This window comes from Ostrinia furnacalis, unplaced genomic scaffold (assembly GCF_004193835.3).
Source record: "Ostrinia furnacalis isolate ACB-3 unplaced genomic scaffold, ASM419383v2 OfSCF0710, whole genome shotgun sequence".
Classification (NCBI taxonomy): domain Eukaryota; kingdom Metazoa; phylum Arthropoda; class Insecta; order Lepidoptera; family Crambidae; genus Ostrinia; species Ostrinia furnacalis.
In genome coordinates this window covers 1,932,779-1,954,930 of record NW_021130949.1, presented here as the reverse complement: position 1 = coordinate 1,954,930, position 22,152 = coordinate 1,932,779, and the positions used below count along the sequence as shown (strand labels likewise).

Here is a 22,152-nt window from a genome sequence, read left to right as displayed (position 1 = left end):
ATAACGAAAAAATTAAAAGAGCCAGTATAAATAAGTTGGGTCCTTACATTACTCATCAAGGTTGTAGACCTGCGGATAACATTTAGTTAAGAATGTGATTAAGTTTTGGCATCTTTTACAATTAATTTTTTAATTGTGACAGACACTCCATCTCTTACTGCTTAGCCTATTCAATTTCAATTTTCAATTTCAATTTCAATTTATTTATTCCAAAAACAAAATACATTGTATAGGAAAATTAATTAGACATTAAAATTCACACAATCTGCAATTCAATTAAAATAAAATTAATCTAATTTAACCCTAAAATTTCATTTCACATACTAGAATTAATATAAGTGTCAGATTAAATAAATAAATTCATATATTCATAATTATTTAGGTAACAAAAGGAATAGAAGGGCTTCGGGCAGGCTTTATAGTTCGCAGCGCGAAGCACTACACGCACCAGCCAGTGTAGAGACGATTAATTTGCTATTGTATCTGTTTATACGCATGTCAGGGCATTAAGACTCTATTTGAATACCTTTCCAGCTATACAAAGGATACCTAATTAGGTACTCAAAATAATTACCAAAACGGCCTGAAATAATCCTACTAATATTATAAACGCGAAAGTTATGAATTATGTTTATTACTCTTTCAAGGAAAAACTACTACACGAATTTTAATAAAACTTCAGTAGATGCTACTGTTTATACATTAGAATTGACATAAAGGCCATAATGTATTAACGATCTTTAACAAAATGATTTCACGCAAGTGAAGCCATGGACAAAATCTAGAAGTTGAATTTTTGCATTTTAGTAATTAAAACTTTAGGAAAACTTGCCAGTCTTGTAATATGTAGGTACGTATTACATTTCTTACAAAATACTAGCAAAGTACCTACCTATGCATCGTGAACTTTTAGGGATATTCGTGCTAATAGGAAAAGTTCTTAGGGCCGTAGTAATGAAATTTTACCGCAGCGTTATTTTGTTTGCCGTTGGTTGCCGAGAATATAAATATGTTCTTTAGCTATCTCTTCTCTGCATGCTAAGACCGCATATTAGTTTGCCGTCTGCTATTAAAATTTACATGTGCAAATATATTAACAAAATAAGTCTATAACCAATAGCTATTGACCTTATAAGGATAATCTATGTAGCTATTACTTTTACAAGACCAAACAAGTTCTAAATCTGCAATTTATATTGCAAGTTATATTATATTGCAATTTATATTACAAGGTTTCCTAATTTATTAAAAATCTGTGATAGGTTCTCTATAATTTCTAATTAGGTCTGTTGCATATTAAGGCACACTTACTTACCTACCTGTTCCATTTACAATCAAAAACAGTGAGAGAAAATTAAATAATACAATTATATCCGTAATTGTATTAACCTCTTCAAATTACTTATTTAAACGATCACAACCTCCCCTAGCACGAATATATCAATTACATTCCCATAAAAGCAAACAGCGTCATTTATTATACGCAACGATATAATTGCAGATCCGTATAAGGGCATTAATAACAAAACAGATACCTATTAAGGGGATCGGGACCCGCTCGTTATACGCGAAACAAGGAAATCGTAATAAAGTTACAGGATACTCCCGTTGCCCGGTAATATTGTTAAGGAAAATCGAGGTACAGGTTGAGATTCGCTCCGGAAGTGACAAGGTCGACCCTGTCACAGACCTATTTCATTACGTTAGTCAAATTATTCCCGTTATTATTTAGTTAACTAGCTTTTAGGGGTTGTGTACAAAACAAGGCGCCCATATGTTTCTTGGCTTAGATTCGGTTTCAGTTTGTGATGAACTTGTAACGCTATTATGAAAGTATTTTCCAACAAGTTGGAGTAACTCTACATGTAAGTTACCTCATTTTTTGCGATCACCACTACAATAAGTCATCATAAATCTGCGATCTAATAATAAAACACCTATATTCAGTGTGAAACCATTTGCACATACATAATAACCACTCATGATTGCAACATGAGAGGGCAGTGTTGGCTTACATAGCCCTGCGTATAGAATGTCGCCACAAAGCTAAATCAAACGTCATTTCCACTGAAGCCCTTAATCACCCGCAGCCTTTGATAAACTGAGCATGTTACTGAGGTGAACGCATTTATACTTAATGTATTGCGCTAGGGACGCACTGTCTAAGTACATACATGCCTACTCACATTAATCCTGATTGAGGGTAAGTATACCGATCGATCTAATGCAACAAAGCTAGTAATGCTCCAATGAAACTCTATCTAACTCAAGTACCTATATTGACTTAGGTATTATATGCGTAATATAATAGTCGAATTTCAATAATTAGATAATCCACAAACTTTAATCTATTCTGAGTACAAATTCATATCTGGGTGTCGTTTCATAATACGGTCCGTATTTTTTATTAGAAGGCAAATTGTTGGTGTTTGCGGTGGCGCGTTCAGAAGACGTTTAATGTTAATTAAGTTTGAATAATGCAATGAAAACAAAAGAAAGAAGTTTAGCAGACTCACTCAAGTGTGTTTTGGTGTAATTGTAGTGGTTTAAATCCGTGGCCATGGTATGAATAAAACATTAAGAATTCGCTAGGTTATGATAAATTCAGAAGAGACATTTTAACAAGTCTGCAAAAGTGTGCGTCTGTTGTAGTACATTCTGATGTTTGTAGGCTTTTAGATACGCAGTAGACTGCATAATTTTAGTCGGTCGATAGTTGGGTCGGTTTCCAATTTGTTTGAGGAAGTCAATAGCAAATCTGTGTAATGTACGCGCATACCATCCGCTCGCACTTCCATTACGCTCATACTATTTAATAGCCTAACCGAACTATCAGCCGACAAAAAGTCTGTATAGTGTGTGGGGTGTGTTAAATCTCAGTAGGGCAGTTTATCTTAGGTTTATATCTAGTGGAAATGTAGAGGCTTGACGTCATGAGGTCACGTGTTTTATTTACGAGCAGAGCAATGTCATCGGCTGGTATGAGGAGACAAAGTAGCGCCAGGGCGCGCATTACATTGTTTCACAAGATGTGTGTTTCACATAGTGCTGTTTGCTCTAGATTTTAGCCGTAGTGTAATACAAAATATGAAACGGCACGACTGTGCCGACATTTTTACCAACACTGTTTATACGCGACGTATTGTGAAAATGAAAATATTTCAGATTTTCTTTTGAGATATTTTCAGAAGTATTCACGATAAGAGATAATAATAGACTTCGTAATAGTAATACGTTATGAACAATCATAGAATTTCATTATAAAAATATTACCTACCCATACACACAAGGAAAAAGAAAATTAGAAAAATACGGAAAATTACGACATTGATAATGAAATAAAGCAGTAAAAAAATATTTTGCCATTAAGTAACGACTTTGTACCCAATCTTATATTTTATCATTTTAGGTACGTAACTAGAACATTTTTCTTTTGTTTGAATGAATTTTGTTTGAAGGGATTATGCCATTGATCCTTGTCGGGGCACGGCTTAGACAATGTCGAATAGGACAAGACAAGAGTCTGTCTTTTACTAATAAAGAAAAATAGGTACTTACAATCAACAGATATCTATATGAGACGCAAAAGTTCTTGCCGTCTGAGCATAAAGCGGTTACATACAAACAAGGTAATTTTCAGCACATTCTGTCTACGAGTCGCGACTTCGACTTTGGGTGCCTATCTGTCTGACAAGTTTCTCTTATAACTTTCCTCGCAATTAATTAGTCAAACGCAACAACATTATATAAGAGTCGGGTTCTAGTTCTTTAAAGTAACGTTACCTACTAAGATGTAGTATGATGTTAGTACGTATTTATTCTATAAGATGTAGGTAATTTACTTTCAAAAATGCCGTGAATCCTATTTATACATAGGTACTTTTGCTATTTTAATTTACGCCCGTATTCACAAACGATACTTGCTTAAGTGAAGCAGCAAATTTAACGCACAACGATGAATGGAGCGCTTTGATTGGTTCTTGTGTCACCCTGTGCGTCCACGCGCACTGTGAGACCTCATAGTAATGTTTGTGAATACGGGCGTATATCCTCTTTGTACATTTTCTAAAATACAAATCATAAAGTACATCTACTTGAAATTCCTGTCGACGGCAACGAATAATAATATAACATCAAATATTAAATGGTTTAAAAATAACTCAAAATCAGTTTCCATCTTTTTCGGTTATTTTTTAATTTTAATGGCGCCATTTAGATTTCGTAAAAATCTTAAGACATTCCATGATGAAAACAATGTACACTGATAAACTTAAGGAGGGGATTAATTTATTGTTAAATTCGTTTTGACGGTAAAATATTTAGCAAGGGGAGAGAGCGCTCGCGTTAATTGGATTAAAATTTTAGCACTCCTGTGGCGTGCTATTGATTTTTGTTTTATGTTTTGGAATAAACATTTGATTTTGGTAAATGTAATAGGTAATAACTTAAAGGTAATCAGAAATTTTCCTCAAAAAAAAATAAGGAACTTAAACTTCCCACATTGTTTCCAGATTAGGAAAATATGTGGATCTCAATTTAAATATGTAGTTATAATGATGATACTTAACAAAACGCCCGACGAAAATAGACAGAACTCAATATTAGTACATAGTTTAGTATACACATTCGTATATAAGGTACGGTTTGAAGACTCTATCACCCTCTATTTCAAGACAGAAGCTGGTACCTACAAGTCTGATACAGGCTGATACTAATACAGCGGCGCAGGACCGGTCTTTGTGGAAATCCTTGGGGGAGGCCTTTGTCCAGCAGTGGACGTCTTTCGGCTGAAACGAACGAACGAACTAATACATAAATAACAAAAATGTAAAAATACCATTATCTTACAATTTTACGTTTAAAAGAGCAAAACTCCTTTAGGAGTGAGAATTTTATATTGTGAGTGACATGTCTAAATTGGATAAGGGATGTATAAAAAGGTCATGAAACTCATTTCCTTGATGCAATACCTACAGGACCACACAGGAAAGTCTGATCACAAAAACGCCTCAATTAATGCACAATGAACGAATAATGCTGCATGAATTCTGTAGATTATGTTATGGCGTAGTTACACTATGCGCGAAATCGGTCGAACAGTAGCGCAAATCCGTGCATGGAAGTATGGGAATCGCACGGCGAAACGAACTGAACTGCGTGTTTACACTATCTGATTGGAGCAATTTTGCGCATAGTGTAACTGCGCTATTATGTGAACCTACATCGCACATATTACGGAGGTGAGTCGTAAATCGGTTCGTTCCGGTGGACATGTTGAACGGCCATTGTTGCCGCCGCGATTGGAGAAGTTTGTTCTTGTGCGTTTGACCGCACTTTATGTTCACAAGCTTTACAGACCGATATAATTTCATGAACTATTTGTAGGATGTAGTAACGTTGATGTTTTTACCTACAATACTTTGACCGTAGTATTAAGTGTAGGTGCCTATAATATGGATATTAATTTTCCTTTTTCCTACTTTTTTCTTTATTTGGAACTGAACTTGCTCATATTAATCCGTCCGAATTCAGACCCACATTTCGGATTTTATAAATATTTCTGGTAATTTATTAGTTTTTTTCAATTTCAAATGTCACTTCCAACGGTATTATCTGAATTATTACTCCCATTGGCATTGTGTCTGACTGTACGAAATTGTTCCAATAAAATTTATGTGTCTTTCACGACAACGACCTGCCGAATGTGCCTCGGCGCTATAATATTTTACGATCTCCGGATGAATTGTCTCCTACTAGAGATGAAAGGAATTTAATTGACATCTTAAGAACGTTATTTTCAGCGTCCAAAGTTAATGTTATTTACTGGCTGCAGCCATGCTATTTTCTGTTGAACTTCGATGCTACAAATAGTAAATTAATTTTCCTTATTTTTAACTTTTAATTTTATTTTGTACAGTATTATCGCAAAGATAGTCTAAAATAGTTATGAAAATATTCAATGAAAACTCATGGAGTTCTCCCCTATTAAGCGAATTATGCTTGTATTCCATGTAGAGCCCTCGCCGACTATTTTATTCCGACGCACGGCCGCTTATTTGCACACGTTTTGAATGTCATTGTCATCGTGCTAATTGGCGCCGGAGCTTAACTGCACCATACATGCATAATATGTTCTACCAGCACACCTACATATGTGCACAAAGATAAGTTGGTTGAAGGACTATTTACTAACTTATCAGTGCACAAGCACATGCACTCTTGCCTACTTATCTGTGAGCGGGAAAGTAGAAAAAACGTTGATAAACATTATGGCAACAATTTAAACTTCTGTTTGCTTATAATTTTGGCTATTATCTTTAAATTCCAATTCACTATAAAATATCTTATGTGTACTTACCAATACACAATAATTACGATAGCCGAACGGTGAAGGGGTCGGAGTGGCCGACTCGAGATACGAGGAACGCGGGTTCGAATCCCACCGCTCGACTATTGTGGTGAGCCCACTCGTAACACAAGCTTATTTAGCTTAACACGAGGGGCTAATGGGACTATTAGTAATTTGGGCAATACAAATTGGTAATAATCTTTAAAAAAAAAAAAAATATGTTGTTACTTCTTCATCTTTACATTATTCCAGCAGTTTCTCCCGTCCGGGGTGCGGCAATGAGTATTAAAATGCAAATTGACGAGTTCTTAGGTACGGAAAGGCTTACTTCGGAGTTGTGTTCGCACAAAGGAATCCCAGTATGATATTTTAAGGTCTGTTTATTTCGTTTATGAAGAGCGAAAATGATCCTGAAAAGAGAAGGTGGGAGCACGCAGTTTGCTCGCAGAGGGTGCCCTCGTCGCCGCGGCTTCGAATGAATTTTTCCAGGCAGTTGAGTTCAAATGCGCTTCTGGCGTGAGTTGCCTCAACTCGAAAGCAAACTTTTCGTGCTTACATTACTTTAAATTCTTTTGCCTCTCAGCTTTGCTTTGCGATACTTTATACAGTATCCGTCCCAGTACCTGTATTTATTTGATGTTTCATAGGGGAAACTTTATGTTGGTAGGTACTTGAAAATAACTGAGAGCAGTACTTACTATAAATAAATTCCACTTCAGTGTACCTACCATGAGTTTACGTTATAGGTGTGCTCGCTAGCGATTACGTCAAAAATCTCTATGAAGATTTTGTTTCTCGAAAGTAGCCGCTAGGGGCGCTGCACAATATGTCATACTAATTAATGTCATTTTTTTACGCAGTCGCTAGCGAGCACACCTAACGTAAACTCATGGTAAGCACACAGGAAACTTTAAATGTAATATGCGTAAGTAATTTTGTTTAAAAGTGCAGATAAACTTGAATCTCCCATTTGCTAATTAAAAACATAAAAAGAATCTAATGCAAATAGTTGCTACTTCAATTTAATCAAGACTGAATGAGTTTAGTCACAGCTCTACCAAGTGTCTCTAAGTTTTGCAGACGAGCTTCTTGTTAATAAGCCTTACTATAATTGATTGTGTTGTATTTATTTAATTAAAACATTAAGTCTGATGAGGCGAATCGAAAATTGACGCCAAGTAAATTCCATTTCGAGGCAATATGTCTGACTAAATTGCCTTTAACAGTGGAAACAGGCAATATGATTCGGCGACGTTGGATCAAAGGCTAATTGCTCAATAAGCGGCGTGATATATTCGGATGCGAGGGCGACAAAAGCCACATTACCCGATATGTCTTTTCGTTCACGTGACGCATCAGAGTATAAATCGAAAATCAGGACTAATGAAGTTAATTGGTTCGTATTATTTTTACGCTCTATTTATTAAGTTAATTAAATACATTTTTGCTTCCCTCCTAATTAAAGGGCAGAGAGTAGGTAGTTAGTACTTAGAATTTATTATCAACCTAGATTCAAACAAGCTTTAATAGCCTTGTTTGTTAATTAGCTCATAATATTTTGATAAAATTCTTGTAACTAGGATTGTGTTTTACAGCTAAATGTCTTGTAATTAAGAAAAACTCCTGATAATTTATTATATCTTCCGTAATGATAATGCTACAAATTTAGTCTGTGGGCTCATTTCGAGATACTGTAACGTTTTGAATACGGATAAACCCCTGCTCTGAACTAAATATATGGCGACAAGCACTCAGCGTGATTACAGCTGGATACTATTAGATTTATACTAACGTAGCTTGCGATTTTGCGATTTACTGGTAAAGCCATTGTGAATTTTCACGTTTAGGTACACCAATGCGTGAATCTATAGGTATGTAGGTATATGGTTCATCATTTCATTGTCGAGGAAGACTATAGTAAAGTAGAGATTTCTACTATAAATTACTCAGCATAATAACTTCTCAGCATATATAAGGCTCTCTTTTTTCTCTGCTTTTTAAAGGATTATTCATCTGTACCCATACACACAAATTTTCCAAAGGTATATTAAGGTACTAATATACCTTTGGAAAATTTGTGTCTATTGAATAAACTTCCTTATTGAACCGGCAGTGGCTCCAGGCAACGCACCGATCAGGTGCTGTCGCACAATTTCACTTTCAATTTACAAGGTAGCTTTGTCTCCTCGCCCTCTGATTTTAGCCTTTCAATTAATCAGTAATCATACACGCCCCGGGCACCCTTTCATCAAACACTGGTAATGAGTTTTCACCCCATCGGATGGTGGACATCCGAGCTGTGATGGCCGGCGTGCACCTTGTTTTGTCTTTGCCGTGCACCGGCGTATACTCAATTAAGCGGGTAAATTAGGCGCCTGGACGTTGATTAATTTGCTTTAGTGCTTGTATAGCCACATACTGCCGTACAGCTTGCTTAGCTTCTATCATGTTAGAAATTAACGACGCATTACCTACCTAGCTCCTATTATGAAACTACTCATGAGATTATTATTTGGATCAGCTCTCTTGAAATGTAAAATTAATACTTGAAGTTTGGGACTCAATAAAAACAACGGAGTTCTCAAACGTTAGTTGAAAAGTAATTTACACTGTACCCTCTAAATCCTCTCGTCAAAAGAGCAGAGCTATAAAGCTGTTAGTTACACGCACCGATGATATTTAAAGGCAAAGATGTCGGCGTGCTCAGCCCACCATCCTCATTAGCGGTAATGGCGGTCGGTCCAGATATCTGAGCCAGAACGGCTTAATTAATACTGAAGACAACCTCTTTGTCAGATAATACATACAATAGATCCCCCGATAATCAGGATTTGGTTTCGAAAAATTCAATAAACGACGACATCTGGCGCTAGTAAGAATTTCAAAGTATGCTCTAGAGACGAGTACCTAAAGATAGTCATTTTACGTTTGTGCATTCCCTGAAAGAAGGAACTTATTTTTAACGTTCAAATCAAAGCACATTGCAGACGGTGAAAAGAGCTGGCAAGATTGTCTTTTAAAACTAGACCAAAGACTGCTTCGGGGACTAAACACTAGAAATAATAGACTTTATTCGAAATTGTATAGTATAATGCGAACAATGGGAACAATTTTGGAAAAATACATACGAAACTGTAATTGGATACAAATTTTATGGTAATTTCAGGAATTATTACACACGTCATATCCTCAGTCTTACCACGGTACAATTGACCAACTACGTTTAGTTACTTGTGACTTTAAAGTAGCATACGAACTGCCAAAATTTTACAATGGTAAAAATTTCAGGACAATTATATATAGAATTATTCTGAAATTTCCCTTATTATCCCTTATACATAGGAATTAAAACTGTTATAAAACGGCGTTCTCTGATATGAAATTACGAAAATTATTAATACCGTATCAGTTTATATCAAAATAAGGAACAACTTTGGTTTCGCTCAATACTCATTGAGCATTGTTTATGTTCCAAATACTACAGATGTATCTAACTTTAAATATTACATAGACATTATGCCACATATTATCATAACCGATACATTATAAACATTTCGTCGCAAACTGTACATACAATAGATAAAACAAAAATGATCCAAGTAAATTACAATAATTGCATATGAATTAATTAATTATTATTACAATAATACATTAAAATACGTTTATTACATAATCATATACGTATAAAAGAGTCATTTGTGATTAATTAAATCGATTGAATAAGAGACAACTCTACATAGAGCTTGCAAAAATTGAGAAATCTCAGAAAAATCCTAGCTGTACACTAAGCTACATAACAACTGTACATCAGTAGGTAATTTATATAAATTGAGGATGATACATTAATACCCGTTGTTGACCTTGATATAAATAAATAAAACAACGCGCTTATCCTAGAATACGAATTTGCAATACCGTTTGTATTACGAAATCGGGAAATTAAAGTGTTGCTATACTCAAATCATGAAAATTTCCCAAAAACGGTAGGTACCCACTCAAACAGGAAAAGCTTACAAAATCCGGAACTCTGATATTAACCGTCGAACTGAATTCAATTTAAGAAAACCATATTCAGAAATGACTTCATTGGCTATTTATTTTTTTATTTCTATGTTGTCAATGCATAAAAATTTTAATATTTACATGTGAATTTTCCTAATTCGATGTAGAAACACTTTAATTTCCCAGGCACCTGGTCTATAATGTTCCGGGAGGAAATTATAGGTGATCCGATTAATTCGGGACGCAGGAGGTCGTGCGAGGCGAGGAAATCATGCTGTCGCGTTGACGATGTCCCGGATGCTATTTACCTTACGTTTTATTACGACGAATGTTGTTTTGTTTCTTATTTTAAGAGTGACGCAACAAGAGACGTATATTTGAAGTAAAGCTTTTCTTAACACATTGTAACAAGAAACAATTGAAGTTATATTAATTTATTAATGAATCGAGTCACGGCCGTATCGTGCGTCCCAAAATATAATTAGCAACATTTTGATTAAATAGATCAAATAATTGAGATTTTACATGAAAAGATTATGTCATCAAACGGAGCAAAGTATCTATGTACAAAAATAAATATTTACAAACACGCGGCTTACAGACTAAACGCGCCTCCTGGAGAGACCAAAGATTACCGCAATCTCCCGTTTCCTCATAAATCTCCCCTATAATATTTTCCCCGCCTCTACAAAAGATACACCATCAGAACCTTTATAATATACCCGTTCTGCTTACGTTTTCTTATAAGATTATTTCCCGTAAGTCTCCCGGTGATTCGTTCCAGGTGAGCGATTATTATCAGGTGAAATATTATATTTTGCAATAGGAGCTTACAAAACAACTTACGATATTACAATGTTTGCTGAGTATTTACACAATATTGGAGTTATGTCTGCATAAACATAGGTACGATGAGTGACGGTTGAGATGAACAAAACAAATGAAGTTAGATGTCGTTTCATAGCTCGGTGCTCATCTCCGCGCCGGCCGGCTTGCTGCCCGCGCCGAAGGACCCTTCGCCAGGTGTTGCCTCGCCGGACGGGTTCAATTGCTCTGGAGCCTGAATTCGAGCAAAACTACTGTAAATATGACGACCTCTACAATAACAAATCTCAACAAATAACAATTCAAACTTGTATGCAAATTAAAACACAAAGTTAAAATTTTAACACAACACATTGTGCGACACAAAACAAACACAATTAGAAAAGAAACAACACAAAACATTAGAACAAATAGTTAGTGTATTAGTGTTAGTCTACAGATCTTAAACCTCTAACTAAACCGCATGCAAAACACAAACAATAAACAATCCTCGACGAGGGATACATAACAACAAACCAAGGGTGCGTGCAGCTACGCATTCAGCTAGTGGTTGCGACACAGACGGTGGGTCCAGTGCGGGGCCTTACTTACTGCGTGCTTTCTATGAGAGGTTTTAGGATAATGTCGAGGGTGTTGTCGTGGCGCGCGTGCGTTTGCGCGTGATGCGCGTGGGCGAGGCGCGAGTGCGTGCGCGCGAGATTCGCGTTGTGGTCGCGCGCCTCCCGCGAGTCACGCGCCGGCCGCGCGTACCGCCGCGCCAGCGACCCGCTTTCGCCCACCATAATGTTGTTGTTGCTAGCATGTCTCTGCGTATCCCAATAATCAAACGCCAGTCAAACTACCGGTGCACACCATAAATTGCTACACACATAAGTATAGTATAAAATAATAAATTATGTAATCAAGCTCGGAAATATGTAGAAACAGACACGTTTGAAGATATGATTTAGCCGCAGATTTATGTACTAAAGTGGTATTGTTTTTTGAATATGCCAATTTGTTTAGCCATAAATAAGTAATCAGCAAAATGATTGGCTGCAATTTTATTTAAAACCACTGTAGCACTTTGATTGTCTTTTCAAAGAAGCCCCTTAAGCATAGGCAGAAACAATAAATATTTAGAGATATGTTTTCTATATTCTAAATAATCGTCAGTGAATTAGACTAGCCTACTCAAATATGGCTAATTTGTGGATAGCCGTGGAAAATCATTTACAACAGTTTATCCCTTTGAGTTCTCGCTCAAAGGACGTTTAATCCCGTGGAAATGGTAAATGTTGAACGTTGTCAGCAGCCTGTACACGGTTAGCTTTATCAGCGCCAGAAACAGGAGCTGCGGATTATTCCCAACGGCCCCCGTAAGCCTATTTAATTCCGAAAACATTTTTCACTTTTTGCAACGAGCCCCATTCGGGATTCAGGTAAACAAATAAAATATTGGAGGAGGTACGTAAAGTGCGTTTTCATTTAAATTCTCTTTACATAGCAAAGGAATGCTTTCAGAATTTCATAACTTATGTATTTATTGGAAAGAATGTGAATCATTAATAGTCGCATTACTTTTAAATATGAACTTAAAATTTTAGCTTTTTAAAGAAATAAATGAGAGAAAATTTTATTATTTTCAAATTTGTTTTAACGAACGTAATTATTATTGAAAGGGATGGAAATGGGAATTTAAATAATAAAACAACAACATTATTTTCTTTTTGAAATATTGGAATCATGAGTTGTTTTACTTGGCCATGGACACACATGTTACGTATAAATTTATTCTTTAGTTATCTTTGTTGTAAGTATATACTTTCGGAAAATTTCCGTGTAAATTGACCACATTTTTTTCAGTTCAAGTCCATGACCAAGCTATGATCTGGAGGCCGTCGGGCTGCAGAAGTATGTTAATAAGCGAAGCGCCCACTCACGAAGAGAGAAAAGCCCCCGTCAGGTGGGGCGGCGCGAGTGGGGCGGTCGCGCGGCCGCCGCGAGGCTGCGCTGTCGCTCGCCACGGAGAGAAGCGAGCGCTGCGAGCCAGAGACTGCGCGGGCGCGGCCTGGGGCGGCTGGTGGGCGCCGCGAGACAGCCGCGCCGCCCCAGCCGTTGCCCCCGCCGCCCCAGCCGTTGCCCCCGCCGCCCCAGCCGTTGCCCCCGCCGCCCCACGCGCCGCCCCCTCCCGTGCCCGTCGCTCCGCACCACTGCCTACTCACAGGCGCTGTCACGCTGGAGCTGCCCGCGCCGCACTTGGCGCTGTCGCTTGACCTGGTGGATGTATTCTTCCTTAAGGACATAATTGAGAATCTAAGACTAGGAGAAGTTATCGTAGATAATTATATTATAATAAGAGAAGCTATAGTTCATAAAACGATATTTCTAAAAGCTTTTTCAAATCCTGGACTGACTCGTAAACTTGCCCACTTCTTTTGAACTTACTCTATCCAAGAAACGAACACATCCGAAAATAATCAAAATCATCAAATAAAAGTTACAAAATACCTTTCAGAAGAATACGCGTAGTCCTGATCAGCTCCCAATCCTGAGTCTGTATGCTCATGCGAAACTCTTGCGCTGCCAATCAGCTCTCCACTGGAACTGTTGCTGTTGCTATTTGTGACCGGACTGTAGGGGTTGTTGTTGTTCGAAACTGGGGTCACATTTCCCTTGTACCCGTTGTTGGTAAGGAAATCATCCCCGTTGCGACCTAAAGTGTCATCGTAACTTGGATAGATTCGCCTGAAAATATTTTGATAGTTATAAACTCGCCTTTAAAGCACTATTAACTTTCTTTGAAATAAATGGGTGTTAAGATAAATGTGTTCACCTTCCATGCTTCTCAGTGCCTGTTCGGTGCGTGCTCAGAGTACTTGAGCTCGACCTTAGAGATCCCTGATGATGGTTGTCATGGATAACTTTTCCGTGAGACGATGAACTCTTTTCTCGCCTAGCTAATGATCCATGTTCCGTCCTACGTAACGAAACATTATTTATTAGTTGCTTGAAGACTTAAATTAATATCATATTGACAATAGATTCTTTATTGACTTACTGCCTATGTTTAGAGGAAGTCCTGAGTTTAGTTTGCCGCGCATGACTAGTCTGGACAACTGTGTAGGGTATTTCCTTCAGCTGCTCCTCAGTCATACCCGTTGTGTCCACTAAAGAGAACTCCAAATGTTGCTTCAGTTCAGTCGGCAGCCATTTTTTATCATTTGGAGAGCCTGATCGGGACCTGATAAAGCACGTTTTGAATTAGCATAACGACCTGTAAAAATAATAGTCATGGAAAACGTCGTTAAGGGTTATTTACCGATGTTTTCTATGCCTTCGGTGCCTGTGAGACGACCTATGAGTACCAGTCTCTGGCTCCATTTGTGAACGGCGTACGTTGGCAACCTAGATAAAAGTATAAGTTAAGGAAAAAGTACTCAATAAACTTAACAATTAAATAAATGAATGATTCATACTTGAATGCCGCTTCCCGTATTATTTGTCTGCCGTAATACTTCTTTCCATTGGGATTCCGATTCAATTAGCTCGTATTCTCTGAAACAATATAAATAATAATAATCTATTTTTAACGAAATCACAGACACCCTTCGCGTAAACACATAAAAATAAACACAAATCGACTACGAACACGCGGAGCTAGCTGTAAAATGCGAACATGTTTTCATTTGCCAGCAATACGAGAAAATCAGCCTAGGATCAGGCTTGGTAGATAGGCAATAAAACACTTTAGCTGATGATGATAAATATAAACTTGGACTAACTTGGCATCAGGCTGCGAGTCGTCCCTCTCTGATCCGGACTCGTGCTTGTGTCGCGAGCGGTGCCGGCGATGCCGCCGCCCGGAGCGGCCGGAGCCTCGAGACAGCTCGCTTTCAGCATCCGACTGCTGCCGTCGAGAACGATGCTTGTGCCTGTTGGTGTTGGGGTGTCAATAAAGAGGGATTGTGAACAATTGGAGCAAGGACCTAGAGTTCAGTGATATTAAACTTCTGTTTATTAAAGGGTACTCTTTAGAAAATAATAGTATTTGCTACTATAGCACAAATGACCAAAAACTCTTAGATGGTCTCAAAAAAGTAGGTATAGTTATTACCAGCCACACGGATTTTATTCTTACAAAGGTAAAAAAAATACTTTTTATTAAGTCCTCAATAAAATAAGTAGTCAACAAAATTCATCGACAAACAAATTTAAAATAAAATAATTCCTGTTTCTACGAACGATATCCCGTAATTTCAAAGTAAACAGCCTGTGTCGCTTTAAGTTCTTTTGATATCCTTTGTTTACCATGATTAAATTCCCCTTAATTGAAATGGCGTTTCCAACAAGACAAAATGAGTAATTGCAAGTTGTTCATTTGCTTGGAGCTGACATTATTGAAGTCTCATTCGGGGAGCACAAAGGCTTATTGTGCGAAGTTCTGTCGTGCTAATAAAGTGCACTAAGAACTTTCCAAGTCCCCGTTAAGCTTCACCTGCTTAGAGAGCACTTCGCTTGCACAGTTCAAGTCCAGTTTGTTGCTTAAACATTGTTCAAAATCTGCATCTGTTTGCAATTAATGTCTTTACAATTTGTAGGTAACCTACAATGTTCATCGAAATACACTGTGGTGAATGTACCTATGTATAAGACAAGAATTTACTTTCTTATAATAAAAGAAGTTATGAGTATTCCTACTCATACTCATTTCATATAACCTACTCGTTCGAAACTAACAGATAAGCTTATCGCACACTCTTTTGCATTTTGAATTTTTTGTATATTAAATATAATTTGTAAATATAAAAGTCGGCCGTTTGGTGTAGTGGTTTCGGAACGGACTACTATGCCGAGAGGTCCCGGGTTCGATTCCCGGCCGCGCAGAAATTGAAATGATGAATTTTAATTTCTGTGTCGGGTCTGGGTGTTACAATGTATAATATGTATGTACCTATTTACAAAAAAAAAAAAACTAGGACCCATAGTACAAGCTTTGCTTAGTTTGGGACTAGAAGCGTAGTGTAAAATGTCCAAGGATATTTATTTATTTAATTTAGTCAAAAGAATTATGTTCCAGATAAAACGATAGACCATAAATACACAAACACTAAAGCTTTTACTCAGCTTAAAACTGGAGCAAGGACACAAGGTAACTTAAGCATAGATAATTTCGTACTTATAACGAGATACTTAAGTCAACTTCGGGATATTTTTCGTGTTGAACAAAATTCAACAGTATCTTTATAGGGTCGAGAACACGATTTGTTGGAAGTGATTAAAACTTTCGAAGACGAACGGAGTTCGCGACCAGACACTTCGACGCTAATTCTGCATTTTTCGAAAATAAATTACTACTGGACCAGAAGCTGTTTAACTTTTAAAGTTTGCCAAAGCTGAAAGATGTCTGAACGTACGCCAAGTAATTTTGAAAATTTGTGGAAAGTTAATTGAAACATTTAGTATGTGATCTTGGGGTCGGATTATATCCACCAAGTTACCAATAATTTAACAGAACATGATTTACATCAAGGTAATTATATCATTGAGTAAACTGACACCCACTTTGTGCTACGGAGATTTGTAAATTGTGACATTGATATCGCGTGTTTCAAGTCTCAGTGTATTGTATAGGCGTCCTTATCTCGCTAAATCAGATGTTTTATACTTTTCTTTCATTGAGTAGGTAGTTACTGATTCTACCACCCGTCTGTTTCTGTTCATTCATAAATAATAAAATTACTCGTGCAAAGTCGATATCTACATATGTATGTGTAAAGATAATTTTACGAGTTCCAATAAGCATCTAAACTTATCCCAGAAACTTTTTCGACATGGAAAAGATATAACGAGAATAGTAAATTTCATATCGGCGCTTTATTGCAACCAGAAGCCAACCAAGCGCTCATATTAAGACCCGCCAAATATTTTCCTTGACGTTTTCAATTTGCCTATCTATTCAAATATCCCCGTGTAAGGGGCTTTGAAGCCCAAACATTATGTACCTTCGAGTACATTATGGTAAAGTGCATTCCCGGCCTAGGCATATAATATTTTATGCGACAAATATGTAAAAAGTAAGTTAGTGAAATGTACCAACTTTTATTGGTGGAATTAATTACTTCTGAGACAAGTTAATACATAATAAGCCACATTTCCCTGAAAATAAATTTCAAATCAAGACTACGACTTGAGTTAAAGCCTTGTAATCGATCGAAATTAAATGGAGGTTGCTGCATCGCGACTAATCACATAGTGTTGCAATTACTTTTACATGAAATCGCAATATTGGAACATACATACTATGGAAACGTTCTAAGTACGATAACTAGAGGATGTTGAATATTATATGATTATTTATTCATAGTAAGATATAAAACTACTTCCATGTGTTAATTTTATGAACGTGCTAAATAAAACGCTAAATAGTGTGCAGATGTTCGTTTCGGTAGTTATTCACACGATATTGGAATTCAGTTCACATCTAGTAATTTCATTAAGGTTGAATTTCCCGTGTAACTTTTCTATATTTAGAATATAGATATCACATGTTATAGCGCGGATTCGTTTCCGAGCGCAGAGCTTGGACCCACGCAATCAATCAACCAATTAGGCGACGTCCGCTAGTAACATCGAAGCTAAAACTAGATAGGTATTTGAGTAGTATAGCAAATCTAAGTACGTAGTTGCTAGCATTTTATGTGAGCATCTTACATTGTATGAAAAAAAAAATAGATAGAGTATTAAATAGAGTTACAATTGTCTAGTAAAAATGGTGTAATACAGACAAAAAAAACACAACTTTGTTTGTGTATTATTAAAGATAACATGCCTGATGTTGATCCGCCAATAGTTAGTATGAAGCAGGCTTATCTTCCAGTTACCTACCTACTCTTGTGATCTTGTCCCTGTAGGTATTATTGAAACTTTGGCACTCCTACAAGTGACCTAAAGCTTGTCGCCATATTTTTCAATTGTATCAAAATAAATAAAACATGAGAGTGCAGGCCAAATACTCAGTTGTCAGAGAGTTATCCGCCTGTAGTTAGAGCATAAATGATCTGATGATGATGATCAAAATAAATATTGAAGTTCCTGTAGAAAAATGATTACTTACTTGCGATTCGACCTCGAGTCATTCGAGCTTTGCGAGTCGACTGACGCCGACCGATGCCGCGGCGCTGGTGGTGGGCGGGTGTTAGTCGGCGACGCGGAGTAGAGGCCGCGCCGCGTCGGGGCGGATCGGGTGGACCGGGGTGACCCGCCCGGTCCAACTGGCGGTTCGCAGCCGCCTTCACCGCTAATTCTGAGGCGATTGTATAATGGTGCATTCACACTGGGCGAATATGCTCGCGCGGCAAACTCGACATCTTGCTCACTCAAGAGCAGGGTGAGCAGGATGTCGAGTTTGCCGCGCGAGCATATCCGCCCAGTGTGGACGCACCATTAGATTTAGCACACAAAACTCATTATTCAAAAAACAAAAAATATGCCAGTTGTAAAGACAGGTTTTGAAGATGTTTATAAAAAGATTTAGAAAATTGAATTTCTTCAGAAGTTAGTTGACTCAAATAATAAAAGTTCTCAAGGCTCTAGCTATTATGTTTTCACTTTTCAGCGACAGACTGCTAAGTGTAATTTGCCCTGACTTTAACTTTACAGTTAAATATCACTTTATCTAATAAAAATAATGTTAAATGACAGGACGTTGACCTAGTAATTCTACGTGAATACAGTCTGTTATAACTATAGATCTAAGATTGAGTCTAAAGAACTTTAACATTCTAATAGAAATATTTCTGAGTAAATCAATAAATATTTAGGTTACAAAAATCGCAAATGGTTAGCCGCGAATAAGAACCCCGGAAAATATGGCGGGGCTATAAAATTTAACAGCTCATATAAAGGTACATATCTATGCCCATAAAATATTTAGCACCTGCGTGAGCCGGGTACATTGAATAAGACTTACGAATTAGGTCGGTGTACTGAGGTAGGTTGTTTCATCTCCGGTAGGCAGTCTTTTATTCTCAAGTCTTCTAGTTTTGGCACTGAAAGAAAATTTTAATAGAGCGCTCCTGTAAAGCAAAGAGACTCAAAATAACGAATACATATGATTCGTACGAAATCAAGTAAGAATAAAGGTACAAGTTGGAAGCGGACGACATGAGGCAGCAGCAGACGACATGTCGCAACGACACTACTGGTTTCTGTGTATTTCTATGAAATACCATTCGTAGTAAGCGACACGTCGCCTGGAAGTATTTCATAAAAATAAGTACATAGAAAGTGACGTGTCACGGCGACACGTCGTCTGCTGCTGCTGCGTGTAGTCGGCTACGAACTTGTACCTTAAACCGTACACAAAAAAATTGAAGCAAAACGTACCTAATCTTTAAAATTGTGTTTTTATTTATTGCAAATTCCAATTTGAAACCAAATAAAAACCTGTCGCTTTTGTATCTATCTAATTTAAAACAGATGCTAGCAGTAACATGTTGTTCTTGAGACAGAAGTTAATACCGTCATGCAGCGATGCGTGAGACGCGTGGGGCGGGCGGGCGATGCGGCGGGACGGCGTCCGCGTGAACGAGGGCGGCGGACGGGGCCGGCCTCCGCGGCCGCTGTGGACAAAAACATTCTTGAACGATGTTCATGGAAAAAAGAAAAATAAATAAGCAAACCGAAAGCAAAATTTGTATGCTTATTTTTCATTTTTCTTTTTTTTTGTCTTTTGCATTTATTCGCGTTCTGTGTAAAATAAATTCTGATTCCTTGAAGTGGAATCCGCCCTTTTTGGCGCAAACTTTATCAGATGATAACAAATGAAAGTCAAAATATTCGCAGAAGGACGGTTAATAGGACGTAGGTAGGTTGTAAGGTAAATATGAAACGGTTTTTTAATAAGCTTGCTTTAATTTCATTAGTTTCTCTTCACAATTAATTTCCTACTCCAAAGGGTACAATCAAAATCATATCTGATAACCCATTAGTTCACTATTTGGTGGTAAATAGTAGTACCTACATATTTTCAGACTATTTCAGGTTCTAAAAGTAGACAGAAATGCAATAACATCTATTTTCCCACTAATCTGTGTAGATTATCAAATTATATCAAGTCATAACTTCAATGTTAGTCGATTCGTTGTGCTCGCGACTTGTTGTGTGCAGGTAGACGAGCAAACTTGCGCCCTCGCAACTTACTTGCATAATGGAAATGCGGCTTAAAGCCAGGAAGACGTCATACAAGTGCGCTCTACACGGAGCGGCATTAGGTACTTCCGAACAAACTTGCTCCGCTTCTATCGTATAAACTCTCCATTCAATAGTAACACAAAAATATTTGTGGAAAAATAACCTGAAAACTTAGTCCAAGAATTGAGAAAGTTCTAACTCATACATATAACTCCAAGCTATTATACCTATCCATGCTAGAAATTTTAAACGATTTGATACCCAAAGATACCATTATTCACCGTTTTAATCACCGCTTTAATTAAGAATGAAAATCGAATTCAATTTTGCCAATCTGCTTAAAAACCGGATATTATAGGCTTTGTGAGTTCATAGATACAATATCTTACTATGGTGTTTAGATAAGTAGGTTCAATAGCGAATCATTTTGTTACGGTATCCATAACTTACATTTAAATATTTAGTTTAATATATTAGGTTTGATGTAAGTAGACGCAAAACTTATGCTATTTTATGAAGGTTGAAGAAAGGTTTTACCTTATCAGCTTTTATATCTGAAATAAACCGATTTCCCGAGATGTGTAATAATTATGTCTTTTCACCAATATCAGACAGGGCGAAGCTACTGGAAAATGCCGGTTTTACCTCAATAAAGTCATGTAGCGGCCAACAATGAGGCGCAACACGTAACGCTCACATACGGTGACGTGGCAGATAATGCGAAACATGGCGCGCGTTCGACTTTTCACAGCTGTCATTTGACCAAACTGTGCAAAATTGTAGAGCATTATGGACAGATTTTTAACAGCGTGGTATAACTGTATGTTTGCTATATATTTAAGCCTATAAGCTCCCTGTACTAAAACATATACCTAATATAAAAATTGGGCCGACAACTGTCCCAGTTATAGCCTCTTTTTATTACTGAAATGGATAAAGAAGCCCCGAAGCACTGAAATGCCATTTTACTCAATGTCGAGTCAACGAGACGTGGCTAATTTGTCTGGAATACTAATGGATTTATATAGACGCACAGATTTCTAGCTAATAAAATAAATAAATCTTGAAACGTGTATCTCTACATTGATAAATATTTCTGCAAAACGGATAAATATAGATGTTTCAAGTTAGATTAATTAGCTTTATAGAGCTCTAAGTTTAACGAGAAAAATAATGTTTGTTTATCTTCTTTTAAATAATAGAAACAAAGCCAATTATTTCTTTAAATAGACTGTTATAACGATTTAAAAATAACGTAATGTTATGATACTAAGACAGTTCAACGTCTGATTGAGACTATTTTTATCACATAACATTTTATCTCGCCAGTTTCTATAGGGGCTAATTATAGATATATCATGATTCTAGTCCCATAGGCATACCTGTTCCTCAGCCGTGAGCCCAGCGCGAAGATGTCAGCAGAGGCCGGAGCCGTTTGCTGCAATCGGAAGAAGGCGTGGTGGTCTGAGCAGCACTTCCAGAGGTGCCGGCACGCCGATCTTGTTGGCGACTCGAAGCCGTATGTTGATGTTTCGTTCTAAAACATTTTACTTTGGTTAGAAATTAAAATAGACATAAAAGTTTCTTTCTCACTTTCAAAATACCTACAAGCATTCCACATAGAAGGTAATAGTTCCATACAACCAACAAAAATCAGTACCTAACCAAATTATCCTACGAATATAGAGTTACAGGCTTTTATGTTCCTAATTGACAACTTTTCTTCAAGCACATTATATACAGATTAGGGCAATAACATGCCTGATTAGATTTCCCTAATGAGTTTGACGTTTTGCAAATAA

The 22,152-nt window shown here is 37.2% G+C and overlaps 1 protein-coding gene across 4 annotated transcripts in view; it reads right to left on the bottom strand.

Moving 5' to 3' along the window:
* Positions 1-9,514: 9,514 nt before the first annotated feature.
* The window catches only part of LOC114349761 (band 4.1-like protein 4), a 50,107-nt gene continuing 37,469 nt past the window's right edge, over positions 9,515-22,152 (bottom strand). For 2 of the 4 annotated variants that reach the window (XM_028300251.1, XM_028300250.1), the window contains exons 9-21: positions 21,733-21,887; positions 19,679-19,779; positions 19,128-19,206; positions 18,273-18,461; positions 14,941-15,090; positions 14,635-14,713; positions 14,478-14,563; positions 14,217-14,399; positions 13,992-14,135; positions 13,667-13,903; positions 13,099-13,432; positions 11,768-11,982; positions 9,515-11,411 (exon numbers count right to left, since the gene is read on the bottom strand). In XM_028300251.1, coding sequence (XP_028156052.1) covers positions 11,396-11,411; positions 11,768-11,982; positions 13,099-13,432; positions 13,667-13,903; positions 13,992-14,135; positions 14,217-14,399; positions 14,478-14,563; positions 14,635-14,713; positions 14,941-15,090; positions 18,273-18,461; positions 19,128-19,206; positions 19,679-19,779; positions 21,733-21,887 — 1,968 coding nt within the window. In that variant the 3' untranslated portion in view covers positions 9,515-11,395. The remainder of the gene's footprint in view (positions 11,412-11,767; positions 11,983-13,098; positions 13,433-13,666; positions 13,904-13,991; positions 14,136-14,216; positions 14,400-14,477; positions 14,564-14,634; positions 14,714-14,940; positions 15,091-18,272; positions 18,462-19,127; positions 19,207-19,678; positions 19,780-21,732; positions 21,888-22,152) is intronic. The other 2 variants (XM_028300252.1, XM_028300253.1) reach the window with 2 other exon arrangements.